Source organism: Sinocyclocheilus rhinocerous, unplaced genomic scaffold (genome assembly GCF_001515625.1).
Source record: "Sinocyclocheilus rhinocerous isolate Xijiao unplaced genomic scaffold, SAMN03320098_v1.1 scaffold1002, whole genome shotgun sequence".
Taxonomy (NCBI): Eukaryota; Metazoa; Chordata; class Actinopteri; order Cypriniformes; family Cyprinidae; genus Sinocyclocheilus; species Sinocyclocheilus rhinocerous.
Genome location: NW_015623463.1, coordinates 511,496 through 531,769, shown reverse-complemented (window position 1 = coordinate 531,769; position 20,274 = coordinate 511,496). Strand labels below are relative to the sequence as shown.

Here is a 20,274-nt window from a genome sequence, read left to right as displayed (position 1 = left end):
TATATATATATATATATAATATATAAATTATATATGCATTATATATGTATTATATATATATATATATATAATGCATTTGCTTTTGCGTAAGTTTGCTTATTTACATGATTCAATTTGAACAGTTTTTAATAAAAAAAATAAAAGACCATTTCAGTTTAATTTTCTAATATTTAATCTTAAGTGGCGACAGTAATTGTCATATAACAACAAAATAAATCTCATATCTGTTCATGTTGTTAAATGCTTTGTAAGCATATTTAAAAATGTGTTAAGTGATAAAAATCCTTTGGGCTCACAAGTAGTCAACGGATTATTGGTTCTATGTGAAAATACCATGTAATCAGATCACACACAACCTCAACCGGACATATGATTTTGTGTTAGAACAACATAAAACATAGGGATCACAAAAACAATGCCCCTATATAAATCTATCTACAAACCTGATGTGTTGTGTCATCTTGAAACCCTGTTGGAATGATTCTCAAGACTCAATATACTGTATCATCACATATATTTATCAACAGAAAGAACAAACTGCATTGTTTATGTGGACAGGCTTTAGAACTGCTCAATCATGTGTCTGTCTCTCAATGACTGACGGATAACCTGTGTCACCATCTAAGAATCAACTGTCAGAGTAAAGAAAGATAGGATACACCTCCCTGTGACACATCTTTTTTGTGTTTTAAAGAAAGGTGAAGGCTGCATATGTACTTGCCAGATCTCATCACAGTTTAAAGACACAAGTACATTCAAACACTGGTGTGAAGACAGTTAAACAAATACGAAGCATGTGTGAACGGGATACAAACCGGTTTTGACAGGGATAGGGCTTTCTAGTAAGAACACCACCTGTTTCCAGTGAGTCTTAGTGCAGTCTGGAGCAGTGGAGAACATGACCTAAAATTAAAACACAGCTGTATTAAAAACCAGTTTATGTTGAGATAAACAGGAAAATGCTCTTGCCCTGCTTGACTTATATTGAAAATTGACTGATAAGAAAGAAAAGTTATTGATTCTGTAAGTGAATAAGTGGAAATACTCCGTTTTGGTGTCAAAACTTGATGACTAAAGAGGATTCATGCAAATAAATATTTACAAATAATATTTTGTTATATTTTTTTTTCTCCATTACAAAAAGATTTACACCTAAAAATCAAAGGAGCTGTTTTATTCTACATAAGGTGGGTCGCCCTGTCATGGCGACTGGCATGATGAGATCACATGACCAAACAATACTCACTTCATCCCAGTAACCCCTAATAATCTGACACTTTTGGTTGCAGAATAAATCAGCTATGGGTGATAAACATGCCTGCCTTTTTGAAAGGCACCACTAATAAAAAACACCTGCTTTTGTGTGATGTTGCATCTGGAAGCTTATTTTTGCCATGCAATAAAGAATAAAAAAGGTAATTGAGTTTTTATGTGACAATTCTGACTTTTTCTGGCAATACTAAATTATATCTAAAATCTATCTAAAAAAATTAGATATTTTTTTCTCTCGCAATTGCAAGATATATAAACTCAAAATTGTGGGATATTAAGTCAAAATTGTAAGACATAAGCTCCCAATACTGAGAAAAAAGTCTGAATTGTCATAGTCACAATGACCTTTTTTATTTTTAGTTTTTTATTCTGTGGCAGAAACAAATACAGAATACAGAATAGCGAGACATTTAGTTATCTGAAGAAGATCAAAATTGCAAGATGCAAACTCAGAAGTCTGTATAGTGAAGTCTAAACCCGCAACTGAGAAAAGAGTCAGAATTGTGAGATTAAAGTCGAAATTAACTTTTTTATTTATAAACAACAACAGAATTGCAAGATGTGAAGTCAGAATTCGGAGAAAAATGAATGAATGCGAAATGTAAATTCGCAGGTATGACTTTATAACTTGCTATTGTGAGATAAAACAGGCAAATTGTGGGATATTAAGTCAGAATCAGAAGATATAAACTCACAAGTGTGAGAAAAAGTCAGAACAGAGAGATAAAAAGTCGCAATTACCTTTTTTATTTTTTATACCGGAATAACGGAAATAAGCTTCCATACATCCAGGCCGATAGGTGGCAGTGTAAAGTTCAATGAAAAAAATGTAATGCAAATTATTTCATTACAAATTCATTACAAGGTGACAACAGAGACTGAATTTAGGGAAACTAGAAAGAAGTGTGAAGACAGAAAATGGGCCAAAATAAAATGCAATATTAAATTTCCCAGGTCAGAAAACAAACCAACTGCTCCTTTAAACTGAATCAGGCCAAAGCAAACATAATTGCTGTGGTTATCCACCAGATCATTAACAGTTTAAACAATGTTCTCAAACATCAAAAACAGGACAAAAGACGGAAGATCCCTCCACATCCTCCTGCTTAAACTCCCATTATCAGAACCCAGCGCACGATCGCTCTCCCAGTGCTGATGGGTTTAGCTTATTTCATTGCCTGTTCCAGTTGGCCACTGGAGGAAGGCAAATGCTTATTTCAGCATTTAGGTATGAGAGGCTGGCGATTGCATTGCGATTGCCTCGGGCCTAAAAGACGGCAAGGCGTGACCGCAAATGCTCGCTGTTAAACAGCACAGCACTATTGCTTACCTTGTTTCCGCAGCTCTTGTCGAAGAAAATGTCAAAATAGCCCACGATGGCCTGGAATGAAATATGAGAGAGAGGTTAGAACATGACATTTTCGTAAACGCTCACACGTGTTCGGGCCAGCAGGAAGTAATTAGCAAAACAGGGTAAAAACAGACATGTTGACAAGTAATTTAAAAAAAGCACAGTGTTGTGGAAACGCTCCATCTAAAAAGATAATCTTTTTATTTAATAAAGTCTAGTGATGAATAATAATCCTTTTTGTTTGTTCTCTGTGTTAATACACACAGTGTGTAAAATACCCAATATTATGGAAATGAAAACTACCCTTTTTTTGTCCCAACCTGCCCCCAATGACAGTGGAGCAACTCTATCAATCTCAGGAGCATACTTGTAGTGGCAATGATGCAGAACTAATAGCTTTTAATCCTGACGCAGCTGACAACACGAGGGTCTGCTCGCTCACACAAAGAGCGCAATCAATGAGAAGAGAAAGAGAGAGAGAGGAAGAAAGAGAGAGAGAGAGAGAGAGAGAGAGAGAGAGAGAGAGAGAGAGAGAGAGAGAGAATACACAGATAAAGAGAAAATGGGGCATAAAGAGAGAGGTAAGCAAGACAACAATGGAAAAAAAAGACACCTCAAAGATGTTAAAAAAGAGTGGGAAGAAAAAGAAGAGGTGACTAAATTTTAAGCAAGATGTTTACTGGAGCTGCTCTTTTCTTTAACCAAATCTGGAGTATTTTCAACTTTAATTAAAATTAAATTAAATTAAAAAAAAAAAAAAATAATCTAGCACACAAATTTACAAAATAAATTTTAAACCTGCTTTATTAAACTAATTCAAATTATAAACTGGCTGCTTTAGTGAATCTTACATATGACAAACAGACTTCAAAAAACAGGGCATAAATAGAGATGTAAGCATGGCAATGGCACAATGAAAATGGAACAACTCAAAAAGATGTTTAAAAAGAGGGGGAAGAAAAAGTAGCAGTGACTAAATTTGAAATAAGATGCTTCTTTTTAAATGCTTTTTCCTTTAACTAACTACACTGGGTGCAGCATTTTTATTGTTCACTCTTTTGAAATTAAATATTGTTTATAAAGCATCATTGTGCATAGAATAAGGTTTAAAAATAAAATAAATAATATAAAATCAAATCAAATAAAAAGCTGTACACAACTTACAAAATACCTTAACATTTTTGACTTATGAAACCATACATCATTTTAAAGTTACTACATTAAATTAAATTATAAATTAACTTTCTGTCCAATTCAATATTTATGGAAATGACAGCTGAGATCTAAAGATGGTACCAATTTAAAATAAAATACAAAAATCTGGCCACAACGTACAAATTTACAAAATACCTTAAAATGACTTGTGAAATCATGCATTATTTTAAAGTTGCTTCATTAAGGTAAAATGTAAATTAACTTTCTGTCCCCAGCTGTCTTGGTAGATCTTAAATGTGTAGACCGATAATGAGTCTATGACTCAGAATTATATTACACTCTTATAAATAAAGGTCCAAATTGTTTTATTTGCAGTGATGGCATAGAAGGACCATTTTTGGTTCCCCAAAGAACCTTTCAGTGAATAGTTCTTAACAGAACCATTTTTTTCTTAGTGTGAAGAACATTTTAATAATCTGAATTTTTTTTTTTCTCTTTTACTATAAAGAACCCTTTTGTGCAATAGAAAGATTCCATGGATGTTAAAGGATATTCATGGAAACACAGATGCCAATAAAGATCCTTAATTCTTAGGAGTGTATAAAAATCTAACACAATTCTCAAATCCAAGCAAATCACTTTTTATCGGAAATGACAGTTAAGATCAAGAGACATCACTGAAGGTGTGATAGAAAAAAAGCCAGGTCAGTGTAATTATGGATTGTAATGAACATTATCAGACATTATGTGGAGCAATAATTACCAAATCAGGGCTAATTACTTATTGAATGCGATAGGAAGAGTGGATTTGCGAGTCATTTGGCACGCCAGAGATGAAGAACAGCTCATAAATATGATTGATTGGGGACAAACATTTCATAACTTTCTCTTTTTGATGACTTACATTGTTTCCAAGTACAATACTTCCCATATGCAACTGTTTGCAATCAGCAAAACACGGCGATTTACTGGAAAGGAGTCATTTACATTTCTAAAGTATTTATTTAGTCATGAAATGTGTAAATTGAGGAGGATTTCCCTGAATGAAAGGCTGAGCTGTGTCACCGCACACACCTTCTCACAGATGGACACACATACACACACACAGAAAACAGAGCGCAGTCACCCTGTGAACTCCCAGGGGACACTGCAGTGATAATGTGAGCCATTCTACCTGAAGTATCCCAGGGACCTTGTGGGGAGAAATACAGCTCTGGCTTAATGCCTGTGTCTCTCTCTCCCTCCCCTACAAACCAGAGCAGAACAACCAACTATTAATCCTCCTCTTCTTCTGTTAAAATAGCTTTAAGAGGACAAAGCCACAGCAACATAATCAAGGGTTTAGCACCACATCCACAAACAACTTCTGTTCTGCGTGATTCATTCATATGGGCTTATTTAAGGCACTATTAAAAACAGTATTAAAAACAGAATTGAAAAAAAGTTAACATTTAACTGTTTATATTTATAGATTAGTAAATTAAATGTTTATGTATATACAGTAGTTTTTAACATTTACTATAATAATTACAATCAATTATATTACTAATATGGTCACATTTTAATATAACCAATAGGCCTATACATTTTAATATGCTTTCTCAAATACATTTTACTTTCAATTACAGTCTTGCGATAATTTTCTATAATTAATGGTAATTGTAATAAAACAGCAGGTGATGCATAATGTTTTCCTTACTTTCCATAAGTCCTTTATTTAAAACTAAAATTTCTGCATCTCCAAACCGCTTTCCTTTAAACGGGTTCATCCTTTTTGTCAGCGTAAATTGCCCAGAAATGTCAACAGAAACCAAGACCCAACAAAAGAGGACGCGCACTGAAAACACGGGGGTCAGAGCCAAATAACTCCCTGCCAGAAATAAAACAAAATAAAACCACCCCCGTTAACGCACCGGGGCGGAGTGAAAGAGCAGACACAAAAGCCCGAGTTGCGCGGGGAAAAGGGGGACAAATGGTGGAAACGGAGGCTTTTTATTCTCATCAAAGTGTTCAGCCTTCACACCCGGGGAATGTCGGAGATAAGTGATGCGCGCGAGCTGTTTCCCGGCCCAGGAGGCGGCGCACGGTGTCGCTCAGCGAGGCTACCTGGAGAACAGGTCGGGGGAAAATTAATAATTATCATCATCGCTAACACCAACGGGGAGCAATTCATCATCAAGCCCTTTCCAGCGCTATCATGTCGGAGCAGAGCGTGGTGCAGCCAGATACAATTATGCGGCGAGCTGCGGAGTTCTCCACCCGGCGTCTCCCTTATTCTGTGCACATCACACACCAATGCCAACGAAACCCCCGTTCCTGTTATTCTGCTTTTCCCTCGGAGTTTGACGTTCCGCCGCACTGGAAACAAATAGATGAAGAACAGCTCATAAATATGATTGATTGGGGACAAACATTTCATAAGTTTCTCTTTTTGATGACTTACATTGTTTCCAAGTACAATACTTCCCATATGCAACTGTTTGCAATCAGCAAAACACGGCGATTTACTGGAAAGGAGTCATTTACATTTCTAAAGTATTTATTTAGTCATGAAATGTGTAAATTGAGGAGGATTTCCCTGAATGAAAGGCTGAGCTGTGTCACCGCACACACCTTCTCACAGATGGACACACATACACACACACAGAAAACAGAGCGCAGTCACCCTGTGAACTCCCAGGGGACACTGCAGTGATAATGTGAGCCATTCTACCTGAAGTATCCCAGGGACCTTGTGGGGAGAAATACAGCTCTGGCTTAATGCCTGTGTCTCTCTCTCCCTCCCCTACAAACCAGAGCAGAACAACCAACTATTAATCCTCCTCTTCTTCTGTTAAAATAGCTTTAAGAGGACAAAGCCACAGCAACATAATCAAGGGTTTAGCACCACATCCACAAACAACTTCTGTTCTGCGTGATTCATTCATATGGGCTTATTTAAGGCACTATTAAAAACAGTATTAAAAACAGAATTGAAAAAAAGTTAACATTTAACTGTTTATATTTATAGATTAGTAAATTAAATGTTTATGTATATACAGTAGTTTTTAACATTTACTATAATAATTACAATCAATTATATTACTAATATGGTCACATTTTAATATAACCAATAGGCCTATACATTTTAATATGCTTTCTCAAATACATTTTACTTTCAATTACAGTCTTGCGATAATTTTCTATAATTAATGGTAATTGTAATAAAACAGCAGGTGATGCATAATGTTTTCCTTACTTTCCATAAGTCCTTTATTTAAAACTAAAATTTCTGCATCTCCAAACCGCTTTCCTTTAAACGGGTTCATCCTTTTTGTCAGCGTAAATTGCCCAGAAATGTCAACAGAAACCAAGACCCAACAAAAGAGGACGCGCACTGAAAACACGGGGGTCAGAGCCAAATAACTCCCTGCCAGAAATAAAACAAAATAAAACCACCCCCGTTAACGCACCGGGGCGGAGTGAAAGAGCAGACACAAAAGCCCGAGTTGCGCGGGGAAAAGGGGGACAAATGGTGGAAATGGAGGCTTTTTATTCTCATCAAAGTGTTCAGCCTTCACACCCGGGGAATGTCGGAGATAAGTGATGCGCGCGAGCTGTTTCCCGGCCCAGGAGGCGGCGCACGGTGTCGCTCAGCGAGGCTACCTGGAGAACAGGTCGGGGGAAAATTAATAATTATCATCATCGCTAACACCAACGGGGAGCAATTCATCATCAAGCCCTTTCCAGCGCTATCATGTCAGAGCAGAGCGTGGTGCAGCCAGATACAATTATGCGGCGAGCTGCGGAGGAGGGAGAGCTAATGCGCTTTTGATGGGGTTTATTCACGCGTGCGTTATTCTGCTTTTCCCTCGGAGTTTGACGTTCCGCCGCACTGGAAACAAATACACAGGGTTTAATTAGAGGGGAAGGGCATTACTGCAAGAACACTCACAGTCACCTACATTAAGTCAAGTGGAGTATAGAGAGAGGCAGAAATGCTGTAGAAAAGTGGTAGCCTATCATTAGTTAAAACAGAACAAATACAGCCTTTCTTGCTTCTCTTAGAAGATGATTACAACACTTTTTGTCTTGAAAATAACTAAAAATAACTTCATACTATTTCAGGTCATTTGTACAAATAAGTGGCAAAAATTGAGCCTCCCTTTATATTCAAGACTGTTAATGAACAATGGAAAAACCACTAGTTATATGGTGCTATATGCCCTCCATTTACATTTTCTGATCTAAAAATGTATAAAATTAAACTAAAACTAAAATAGATAGTCCAGACAATAAATGTACTATAAAATCTATGACTGGATTAGCCATATTGGCTGTTAAAATCGACAGTGTTGCTTAAACACTGATGCGGTGAGTGGGTTTGTACACTACTGACTCTAGTTTGACACTCTGCTGGAACTAGTGTTATTAAAATAGCCTCACATTATAGTAATTATTAGTCTCCCTCATAGCAAAGTACAATCATTCATGCAACAGAATAATTTATGAGCACATTACAATGCAAAACAACTGTATGCATCATGTACATGAGAATTTGTGTACATGATACATCACACATGTCACTTGGGATGGCAAGGACATGGATAAACTTGTTTCTACAGCCATTGCGAACCACTTTTCCAAAACATAGTATCTTTCTCCCAAAATCTTTGTTTCTTAAACATTTCTTTCAATTATATTTTAGGCCATCCTGTACATACTGTTCTGTTAAAAACAAGTAGCTTTTATCATGCCAATAAAAGTCTTAATGTGGCCACCAGAGAGGCAGCAACAAAAATAGAGAAAGAATTGCACAATTGTTTGTACTCAAACTGCACTTCCCTGCTGATAAACTATCATGCATTTACAGTAACACCTTCTTGATTACTTTGGGGCATTTTTAATTATAATAAAGTAAAAAATAGGCTTGATTAGATTCAGAGCTTGATTAGGCAAGTCACTTTAAATAAATGCATTTGCTAGATTACGATTGCTACTCCTTTACGACAACTACTGGAGGTCAAGAACTAACAAAGAGTAACTTGTATGCACAAAGGAAGTGTAATTGGCATAAAATGAACATTTACTGTACCACACTGATGATCTATACTGAAACTCCACTGACTTGATTTCACCCAATGAGTCTCAGCAGTTTGGGATATCTAAAGATGTCCCATTGTTAACATTCACTGGAAATGTCGAGTCAGTCTCTGAAGTAATCAGAAATGCATGATGAGCGCATTTCAAGATGTCACTGCACTTTTTAACAGAAATAACATGCATGATGCTCACAATGAATCATAACAGATGGATATTGGAAAGGGTGAGTAATACAGTGATGCTGTTAATAACTAACGTTTTATTGCACAACCACCTACACTTTCGTTTAAAAGATTTGTAAATGTTTTTCAAAGACTCTTGGCCAACAAGGCTGCATTTATTTGATAAAAATACACTAAAATCATTAATAATGTGAAATATTACTTTTTTTTTAATGTAATGGCAAAGCTGAATTTTCAGCATCATTACTCCAGTCTTCAGTGTCACATGATCCTTCAGAAATCATTCTAATATGCTGATTTGCTGCTCAAGAAATATTTCTTATTATTATCAACATTAAAATCATGTGCTGCTGCTTATATTTTTGTGGAAACTGATACTTTTTTTTTGCTAGATTCTTGAACAGAAAGTTCAAAAGTACATCAAATGAGCATTAATATGAAATTTAAATATTTAGTAACACTGTAAAGTTGCACCATTTAAACATCCTATCATAACTTCCAATTATACGTTAAGCACATTTTTAAAAGAACTTAATTACTGCTAGTACTTACACTCCTTATAACTAACTTCTACCCATTGCTTTGGCTCCACTGACATTTTACAAATATGGAGAAAACAAGCATTATCCCTCTTTCTTTTCCCCCAGATACTGTATGATCATTACCAGTATTGTTCTTGTCACAGCTTGATGTAACATGAAGTGTCCTTAAGGCAAATCACCACTGACACAAACATTACGCACAACCATCTTCAGATGTGCTTTAACTGCAGTGCACAAGACGTGCCATGAACATTTTATACCTAATATACAAGCCCTAGACCTTCAATGTTAGCTGTATTTTTCAAGCAAACATACTGTCTTGAAAGGAACAGTTCACACAGAAATGGATTTACTCACCCTCATGATGTTCTAAACCTGTATGATGTTATTTTTCAATGAAGCACAAAAGAAGAAACTCTAAAAAATGTTCATGCTACTCTCCTGCCTACAACACAGGCTGTTCAAGATCCAACAAAACCAAAAAACACCACAAAAAATAGTCAAAATGGCCCTTTTAAAGGCAAAAGGCATTGGTTCTCGCATGTGTCAAATGACTTCATTGCACCAGCTCGATTAAGCTGAATCAACAACTGTATTCTACAATGAAGATGAACTTCAGTGACTATTGACACAAAGCAATTTTATTGTTTCAAAGGACATGGAATACTGTTCAAAAGTTTGGGGTTGGTAAGTTTTTTTTATTTTTTTTTTAATGTTTTTGAAATAATTCTCTCATGCTTATCAAGCCTGCATTTATTTGACCAAAAATACAGTAAAAACAGTTATTGTGAAATATTAAAGTTACTGTGAAATATTACAATTTGCATTCGATTAATTATATATTATAATTTAAAAAGAGCTCTTTTCTATTTTAAAATATTTTAAAATGTATTCATGTGACACAAAGCTGAATCTTCAGCATCATTACTCCCGTCTTTAATGTCACATGATCCTTCAGAAATCATTCTTTCATGCTGATTTGCCGCTTAAGAAATATTTCGTATTATTAGGAATGTTGAGCTGCTTAATATTTTTGTTGAAAACTGATATTTTTTCAGGATCTTTAATGAGTAGAAAGTTCAAAGCAACAGCATTTATTTACCGAGTAATTTAATGCAAACATATGTAATTTGTGCATAAGTTTTGTCACATGACCATATTTTGAAAGATCCTATATATACAGCTGCTTGAGATAAGAGGCATAATAAAACGTACATTTTACATTTCTCGCTAAGTAAGCTTATCCATCCACACATGAAATACCGTGCATTCTGAAACAGATCCTGAATTTGAAGTATTATTTCAGTTAGTTTTACTCCATCCTATTTTTAATATTTTTAATAGAAGGGAACTTAAGGCGGCACAGCTTACCCCACTTACTACTACTTTGGCCAAAAGTGAGCTTAATGATACATATTGAATTTATCAAAATGAATCTGATACATTTAGGAGTGACACATTTTTTTCTGGAGGGAGGTGAAAGAGGAAGCAGTAGAGATACTGAGAGAGAGAGTAAGGAGAGACTGTCGTCCCTGTTGACAACGTGAGCCGAGGACCAGTGCAACTGTAAGAGCGAGCGTTATTTGTCTTCCGCCGGCCGAGCACGAGAGCGCAGGGTAGCGCTGTTCATTTAATGCAAGGTTAGGCAGCCTGATGTGATGAATGGACTGTCGGCACGAGAATAAGTCCATGCACTCAATCATGGGGACGACAGCATTTTCCCTCCGTTTTTGGGGTACCTCCATAATTACATGACAAAGCAGTGCAAAATAGGGTGCTGAATCCCATCGATGACTATAAACTGAATTTTCCTCATTACATTCAAGGATATTTAAAAAACTGCAAATTGCTTGTACCTGCCTCCTCTCTAAAAATAGAAGTTTTTAAACGGGGAGGAAATCGGGATGTGCTTTTCCATTACTGGAGATGAGATGATGTTTACAAACCCCATTAAATCCAGAGTAACTCGGAGAGGGGAAGGGAGATAATAATACAGTATTGATTAATCCATAAAAGCTATAACAAAGAAGCAGGAACAATAATGCTGGGACAAAACTGGGAGACAAAAGAAAAATTACACTTTCTACACTTCAGTTGCTTTTTTTTCTCTTTTCACTTGGTCTCTCACCAAGTCTCACTCTTTCACTGACAAACACACACACTCTCTCTCGCTAGAAAATACACCCGACACGAATGGTGAACTAGCATACAATATAGCTAGAAAAAAAGGAACATATTGTCTTGAAAGGAATAGTTCACTTAGAAATGGATTTATTCACCCTCATGTGTGTTCTAAACCTGTATAATGCTATTTTTTTTAAAAAAGCACAAAAAAGAAACTCTCAAGAATGCCCATGCTGCTCTGTTTCCTACAATGTAGGCTGTTCAAGATCCAATAAAACCAAAAAACACTATAAAAATAGTCCAAATTACTCTTTTAAAACCAAAAGGCATTGGTTCTCGCATGTGTCATAAATGACTGCATTGCACCAGCTTGATTAAGCTGAATCGACAACTGTATTTTTCAAATGATGTATATTAAAAAGATGAATTTCAGTGACTATTGACAAAAAGAGAAATATATAGCCTACTTTGAATATATACTACCATTCAAAAAGTTAGGTGTTTATAAGATTTTTTTAAAGAAGTTTCTTATGCTCTCCAAGGCTGCATTTACTTGATCAAGCTATATAATCTACTTTTTTGGAAGTTTTATGTTTTTTTTGTTTTTGTTTTTGTTCTTTTTGGAGCTTGACAGACATGACAACAATGAAAAGTTCCTGAAACGGAGCTTGACATTTCAAAAATTTCACAAGGGTGAGTAAATAATGACTTTTGTCTTACATCTTCCTTTAATAACCTGACATGCGGCTGAATTTAGGCCATGAAATAAAGTAAACCTTTCACTGCCTGTCTTTACCTTCACCTGTAAGAAAACTTGTCTGTCCATCAAACCAGACTGATGTGTGAGCTCCCTGACACATCCCATCCAATCAAATGGCCAATCCATCTTCCCACCCCTAATTAATCTTCACACCTGACAACCTTGATTAGCTCTGAAGATTGAAGTGTGTGTAAGACAGGTAATAATCACAGTTTGTTGGTAAATGTGTGTTTGTGTTAGAAGTTGGATCTACTCACTGTACAGAAGGTGCTGGCCGTTATCTTCAGACTGAAGTCTACAGTGAACTCCAGCTCAGACACCGTGACAGAGCCACAGTCAATAGTCTTTAGAAAGGGACACACAGACACACACACAAAACTTTTTCAAACATTCTAATGTAGCTGAATAAAAGGTTGGGAGCGGTAGAGTTCACAAAATTACATTTGTTTCAAAAAAACATTATGGCCATCCCTTTCCATTTTATATAATTATGAAACCCTACTATGTTTACTGTTAATAACTTTTTGTATTATAGTGGTTCAACTTCAAGGAACAGTTCACCCAAAAATGAAAATTTGCTGAAAATGTACTCACCCTCAAGCCATCCTAGATGAGTTTGTTTCTTTATTGGAACAGATTTGAACAAATGTAGCATTACATACTTGCTCACTAATGGATCGTCTGCAGTGAATGGGTGCCGTCAGAATGAGAGTCCAAACAGATCACAACTCCAGCCCATCAATTAGCATTGTGAAGTGAAAAGCTGCATGTTTGCAATAAATCCAAAATCATTCCAAAATTGATAATAATGCTTCCTCCAGTGAAAGTGTCCATCCCCTTTGTCTGCTTAAATCAAAATCCACCAATATAGCTGTTTAGAACTGGTTTGGACTGTTTTCTCATCGCATTTTGGATGGCCGGAGGGTGAGTAAATTTTAGCAATTTTTAATTTTATTTTTGGGTGAACTATTCCTTATAGCGAATGAATGTGAACACAACAAACAAGGTAAAGACTGATTTTTCAGGGTTTCTTAGACAGTTAAACCTTGATGTAAATTTTAGACATTCATTTTTTAATTAATATTAAATTTAAAATTATTACATGTATATCTGCATGATAAAATGATTAAAAAAACTTTAAATATAATAAAGCAGTGAATGTGGCAAGTTTAAGAGGACGATGAGTCAGTAAACATTGTAAGAGAATTCCACGCTAGAGTGTGTTCATTTAATGGAACTCTGACCACCGTTAAATGGCGTTATTGGGGTGGGTCAGCGAGATAATGGAAGTAAGATGTGCAATGTTTCTGCACAGACAGGAAAAGATTGATTTGTGCATTGAATTTTCATTACTGCTTATGTCTGAACCATTTATGATCAAGGTCAGGGAATATAATGAAATTCAGTTCCCAAGGTTGAACATATGGGTAAAAATGTGTCAATTTTTCTGATAAGAAAAGGTATTCTACAAATTAAAGAAATCAGCAAAAAATTTACAATTGTGGTCTGTCTAGTCAAAAAAAAAACATGTACAGTATCTACTGTTTAATCACATAACCTAATGCTAGCATACAGTAGCTTTCTTGGAAACATAAAATATCAGATTGATTTGTGACATCTTCCTCTTAAATATTTTTTGAAACAAAACTTTTGTAAGATAGTGATATGCATGACACTAAAGCTGGTATAAGGAAAAACTCCATTAAGCAGCATTAAACAAACACAGCATTAAGCATATGTGTGTGTGTTTGTAACCAAGGCCATGGCGGTGGTAAGTAATGAAGTTTACTAAAGAGGACGTTAAACAAGGATTAGAATAATCAATCAGCCATTCTGTCACAGACGGTCTCTGAGGCTCTCACGTCTCTCGCTCACTCACGATCTGTCACTCTCTTCATCTTCTGCCTCGATCCTACCTACATTCCTTCCTCTCCTCCCTCCATCTCAAAACAAGGCCACAAACACAGGAAATTGGCTTTCTGTCCAGCCCAGACTCAATTAATTAGGGATTCAGGTGATCTAATGATTTGCACCAAATCCAATAAGACACAAACCATTATATAGTTAAAAAGAGGGGATTAGTAACAAGATTAGTCAAATGTGTAGGTATAGTTCACCCAAACATGAGATCATGGTATAAATCATCATCCACTTTTGTTTTATGAAACAGAGCAGCTTGGACATTTTCCAGAAACTCCTTGTTGGTGTTCAATGTAAATTCAGAAAGGTTTCAAATAACATAAGGATCAGTAAATTATGACAATTTTCATTTTTGGGTAAACTATCATTTTAATATCTAGAATTGAGATACTCTACCATTCAACAGTTTGGGCTCGGTAAGTTTATTTATTTATTTATTTTTTACGTTTTTCAAAAAAACTTCTATTTTGCTCACCAAGGCTGCATTTATTTGATCAAAAATACTGTAAAAGCAGTAATATTGTGAAATATTATTACAATTTAAAATAACTGTTTTTTATTTTGATATATTTTAAAATGTAATTTATTCCTGTAATGCAAAGCTGTGTTTCCAGCATTGCTCCAGCCTTCAGCATCTCATGATCCTTCAGAAATCATTTTAACATGCTAATTTGGTGCTCAAGGGACATTTGTTTTTATCAATATTATAGGAAAAAATTGTCAAGCTTAATATTTTTTGTGGAAGAGATACATTTTAATTTATTTTGGGTTTTTTTGCATTGACAATTTTTTGCATTGACACACTATTTTCCTATTTGATACTGTAAAGCTGCTTTGACACAATCTGTATTGTTAAAAGCGCTATATAAATAACGGTGACTTGACTCCAGATTCTTTAATGACTAGAAAGTTCAAAAGAACAGCATTTGTTTTAAATAGAAATAATAAATGTATTTAATGTCACAATTTAATGCTTCCTTGTGAATAAAAGTATTACATTTTTTTTTTTTAAACAGATCCCAAACTTTTGAACAGTAGTGTATGGAGCCCTACTCATCTAGACTACTGTGCTGTGAAATTATTTTAAATAAATATACATTTACCATGGTTTTATCCAATTCGATTTGAGGAACATCACAAGCACAAAAGACTTGAATCTTGATAGATGGCACACTCCATCGCTCCCCAAGGGGACATTCAGAATTAACTAATCAGTTCACTGATAATTCCCTTCAGACCTTTCTAGAAAAACCCTACTACGGTCTCTCCTCTCACCTTAACCACTGCAGGCTTTGAAATGACCGTCTCAGGCTTCAACATCTCCACTGCTGCCTCTGGTATCACAGCCTTCTTCATACACCTCATCTTGAAGCCATACACATCGTCCCAGAATGCAATGCGGTCACTGTGTTTCTGAGTGTCCCCCACCGCCGCCAGGCTGATATTGCAGCGGTCTGGATAGACTGAGAAGAAAGATGATACATGAAAATGAGTAAAAGACATAAACTGCACAGCTTACACATGATATATGTACAAAGTCAAACGAAGCCCTCATGAGTCAATACTTCACATGACAAGAACATTATTCATTTAACAGACACTTTCTTATCCAAAGTGACTCGCGGTACATATTTTACTACAGTCATCCAGAATTGAGCTCCTTAATCGCACCTTCTGGGGTTTGAACCCACAACCTTTGGCTTACCGGTCCACAACTTCAACCACTAAGCCATGTCACATCCATTAAAAGATTTATGTGCAGCTTTTCGGATCTCTGGTGCAGTGGTTTCGCTCATATGATCTAGACATATCTGGGCCATACTGCTCCCAGGGATGCTGGTTCGAGTCCATTAAACTCGAAATCACTCCAATTAAATGTCCTACATTTGTAAACTTTGACTGCATATTAACTTGTTGTCATTAAATATACCAGCTCTGAATGTTTGAACAAACTCACTGGCATGAATCAAAGAAGGAAAAGCTTCCAAAACTATATGGAAACAGCAGTCTGAATGCACCACAGTTATGACAAGGCATAAGGAAGATTAATGCAATAATCAAAACACTTTACAAACAAGTACAATTTAACAGTAAAAAGACCATTTCAATTAAAGCTGAATCAGGATAACATAACTAAAAATATGACTTGTTTTTACAAAAATTGTGGTTTTATGTAATTGAAAGCTAAAGCATAACAGACGGCTGGTCACTGTGTGGGCGTATTAGACCTCATCCTTTACACAAATGTGCAATAATGAGCACATCTATCATGAAATGGTAAACCACAGCCTTGACGGTCTCTTTCAGTAATGTTTCAGTCGTTTCCAGCACTCGTAAATGTCCCTGTGTGATAATGGTAATGGTTACCATGCACATGCTTCTGGCAAAAAAATAATCTAAATTCAGCTGATGGTCATAATCGTAAAAACTCTGCATTCATCAGTTCTTAATGTCTGTTGCGTTTGGCCATCATACACAAACTCAAAGCTGCTGTGCATTTATTTCACATTCCACGAGAAAGGAGACGCAGACTTCTATCCGTATTAGACAGAACTGTTAACGACGACAGCGAACAAGAGGGAGAATGTGAGCACTGTGTGCTCAGACGCTGCCGTTCTGAGCGCCGTCAAAATAAAAGTCCCGCCTCAAAAGCATCGGCCAAACAGGAAAATATCGGTCTTGGCGATATATATCGGTCGACCACTAGTTTAGACGCGCACTAGAGGCAGTTTAGCCATTTTGAGTGGAAGCAGAAACACGCTGTTTTTCGGCCCTGTCTCTCTAAATGCAAATGAGCTGCTGCTCCCCGCCTCCTTTTCCAGAATTGAGCTGCGTCATTACAGCTCGCACCTGCTAAAAACATCTGTTTTGGTTCTGATTATCATGTTTATCGTGCTGAAATCATGCGTAACCATACGATTGTCTCCTCTGAGGCTGGGACTCTAAATAGTGTTTTGTGCTCGTCTGTGCAGCCAAAGACAGAACAGTTAGCATGTTTTGCTCAAACTTTCGCCATGGCATTATAACTGGTACACCATTGACGCTTGCGAAATCAAAATGACAGCGCTGTGGGTGGAAACTTACAGATTAAGGGGCGGTAATATTATAATGAGATCCCTTTGCCACGTCACCAAGGGAGCGAAATCAGACGCGCTCGTTTTCTCAGATGCTTGCAGAAAAAGGCTTACCAAAACAAAGTTACTGGGTTAACCTTTTTCACGTTTCCTTGGTTGGTAGATGCACCGGGGACATGATTATAGCACTTAAAACCTGGAAAAGTCAGATTTTCATGATATGCCACCTTTAATAAAAAAAGTATAAAAAAATTAACTAAAAAAAATATAAATATGAATTTAATTTTGAGTGAAACATTTTAAAGTGACTTGCCTGGTTAAACAAAGCAAAAAATAATAAAGTAATATTTTGTAAAGAAATTAATACTTATTAATACTTTTATTCAGTAATGGATGCACAAAATAGACCAAAGTGACAGTAATGACTTTTACTTTTTTAAATCTATTTCAAATAAATGCTGTTCTTTTGAACTTTTTTATTTGTTAAAGAATGCTAAAAAGACATTTTCACAAAAATATTGTGAAAAAAAAACTTTTTTCAACATTTATAATGATCTGAAATGTTTCTTAAGCAGTAAATCAGCATATTAGAATGATTTCTGAATGATCATGTGACAGTGAAGACTGGAGTAATCATGCTGAAAATTCCGCTTTGCATCACAGGAATAAATTACATTTTTAATTCTATTAAAATTGAAAACAGTTATTTTAAATTATAATAATATTTAGCAATATTACTGTTTTTACTGTATTTTTGATCAAAGAAATGCAGCCTCGGTGATCACATTTTATGTTTCACAAACAAAAAATTATAATGATTAAAAGAATCATGAATGGTATTGTGAAATGTAATATTTTATAATAATATTATATTTTATATCTGATGATATTACATAATAGAACACAGACAAGGAAAACTTTCTTTCTTGTAATTAGATGTTATATGTTCAGCAGTGAGACCTATACAAAACCAAAACAGCCATTTCAAATCAGACAGTACCATTAACTCTGTCCAAGACAAGCTCCAAGAGACAGAAATCCATGATGGACTATATCTCACCAACTTTGTCTGACCTTTAATCAAGGGTTAAAGGTGCACATTCACTCTCGCACACCATAATAAAGTGTGTGCCATCAAAATCTCGTCTCCCATGTGACAGGATCGTGACTGGCGAGTTATAACCCTCAGCCTGTTCCTTAAAGCCTTCGCTGTGACCCTGCGAGTGTCACGTAGGGTGAAAAACCACACACACCTGGAGTGGATTTGTCACCTCATTTTCTCTGATTAGTAGAGCTATGAGTGATTGTCTTGGGAGACGCAGGTAAGCGCTGATTGGGTGCTACACGGGACTGTCCCGCACCTGAGCGGGGAGCGGAGGCTAGAGAGAGAGAGAAGAGGGATGAGGGGGAGGCAGTGTCCCAAGATTCATAGCTTTGACATCTGCGTCCTTCTCGACTCGGTGCTCATGGCCCGTTTGTCAAGCACCCCCCTCCGGTTTCTCTTGAGGGCAGCAGTGAAGAAGAGGGTAGTGGGAACAGGGGGTGGAAATAAAAGCATCCAGTTATGAGAGAGCGAAAGAGCAGGCCACGTTTCGGGATGAAGAGAAAGGTTAATAATATGAGGTATAAAGGAGAGATGAAAGAGAGAGGGAGAAACGAGGTTATAGTGGCAGGGGTAAGTAATGTTGATCTGACACAGTGCAGAGCTGCCACATGATGGGCCAGTATATCAATCTGCTTCACACCAGGTATACATGGCTGCCGGCTTTCCGACTGAGCGGAAAAATAGAAACGTGCTGCCTCACTGGACGAGACAGTGCTGTTCAGCCTGTGCCTCTCAGTTTCTGGCTTTCCTAGCAGATATATGGATTTAAAATGTTCAACATTTCTTTTCCTGGAAAAGTGTGGATGGCTCATCCTACATGCAACACATTTTTTGAGCAATAAAATGACAATGTACCTTCCCCTAATACAACATGCATGTTTTTTTTTTTCCTGCTTAAATAGAAAACATGGTAACACAGGTACAAAAAGTGGCCTCGTAGCAATATCTTGTAGTGCAGCTGACTATTTTTTTTTAATAAGTGGCAATAGTTTTGAAAAAAATGTAAATTAAATACAATACTGTTATTAATAAAAATTACATTTAAAATTATATTATATAGAAATAATCGAAATATTCGCCATCACAGGGATAAGTTACATAACACAATTTAAAATAGCTGTTTTCCATTTTAATTCTTTTTTAAATGTTACAATACTAGTGTTTTACTGTATTTTGGTCTGTCTATCTATCTATCAATCTAGACAGTAAAGAGTCAAGAGTTAATGATAAATTTTATATTTAAAATATTATTAAATAAAATATTGTTATCAATAAAAAATATATTTACATACAATATCTATTATATTGAAATAATGTTTTTTTAATATGTAAAACTACCCAGTGATATAGTACAGTGTGGTCTGATTCACAAATTAATGACTACTAGTGGTGTAACGATTCACTCGTTTTCCCGATGCATCGATTACAAACCCTGACGATGCAATGCATTGATCTTGAAACATGGATTTTTTAATCGTGAATCGACGATTTCGGACAGTAATCAATTTAAAACGCTAAGAATCGAATGAATCACGATTTCTATAGTGATGCAGGGCCGTGCACAGACCTTTTGAGGGGCATGTGCTGAAACTGAAAAAGCCCCCCCCTTAATGACAAATGAAATAACACAAATTAATAGTCTCAAAAGCTTTAGATTTATTCACTATTAATAACAGCCATATATATACGTATATATATATATATATA

The 20,274-nt window shown here is 35.9% G+C and overlaps 1 protein-coding gene across 3 annotated transcripts in view; it reads right to left on the bottom strand.

Annotated features, from left to right (window-relative positions):
- The window catches only part of prmt3 (protein arginine methyltransferase 3), a 64,302-nt gene that overhangs the window by 7,324 nt on the left and 36,704 nt on the right, over positions 1–20,274 (bottom strand). For all 3 annotated transcript variants that reach the window (XM_016560082.1, XM_016560156.1, XM_016560229.1), the window contains exons 12-15: positions 15,664–15,851; positions 12,726–12,812; positions 2,603–2,653; positions 816–903 (exon numbers count right to left, since the gene is read on the bottom strand). In XM_016560082.1, coding sequence (XP_016415568.1) covers positions 816–903; positions 2,603–2,653; positions 12,726–12,812; positions 15,664–15,851 — 414 coding nt within the window. The remainder of the gene's footprint in view (positions 1–815; positions 904–2,602; positions 2,654–12,725; positions 12,813–15,663; positions 15,852–20,274) is intronic.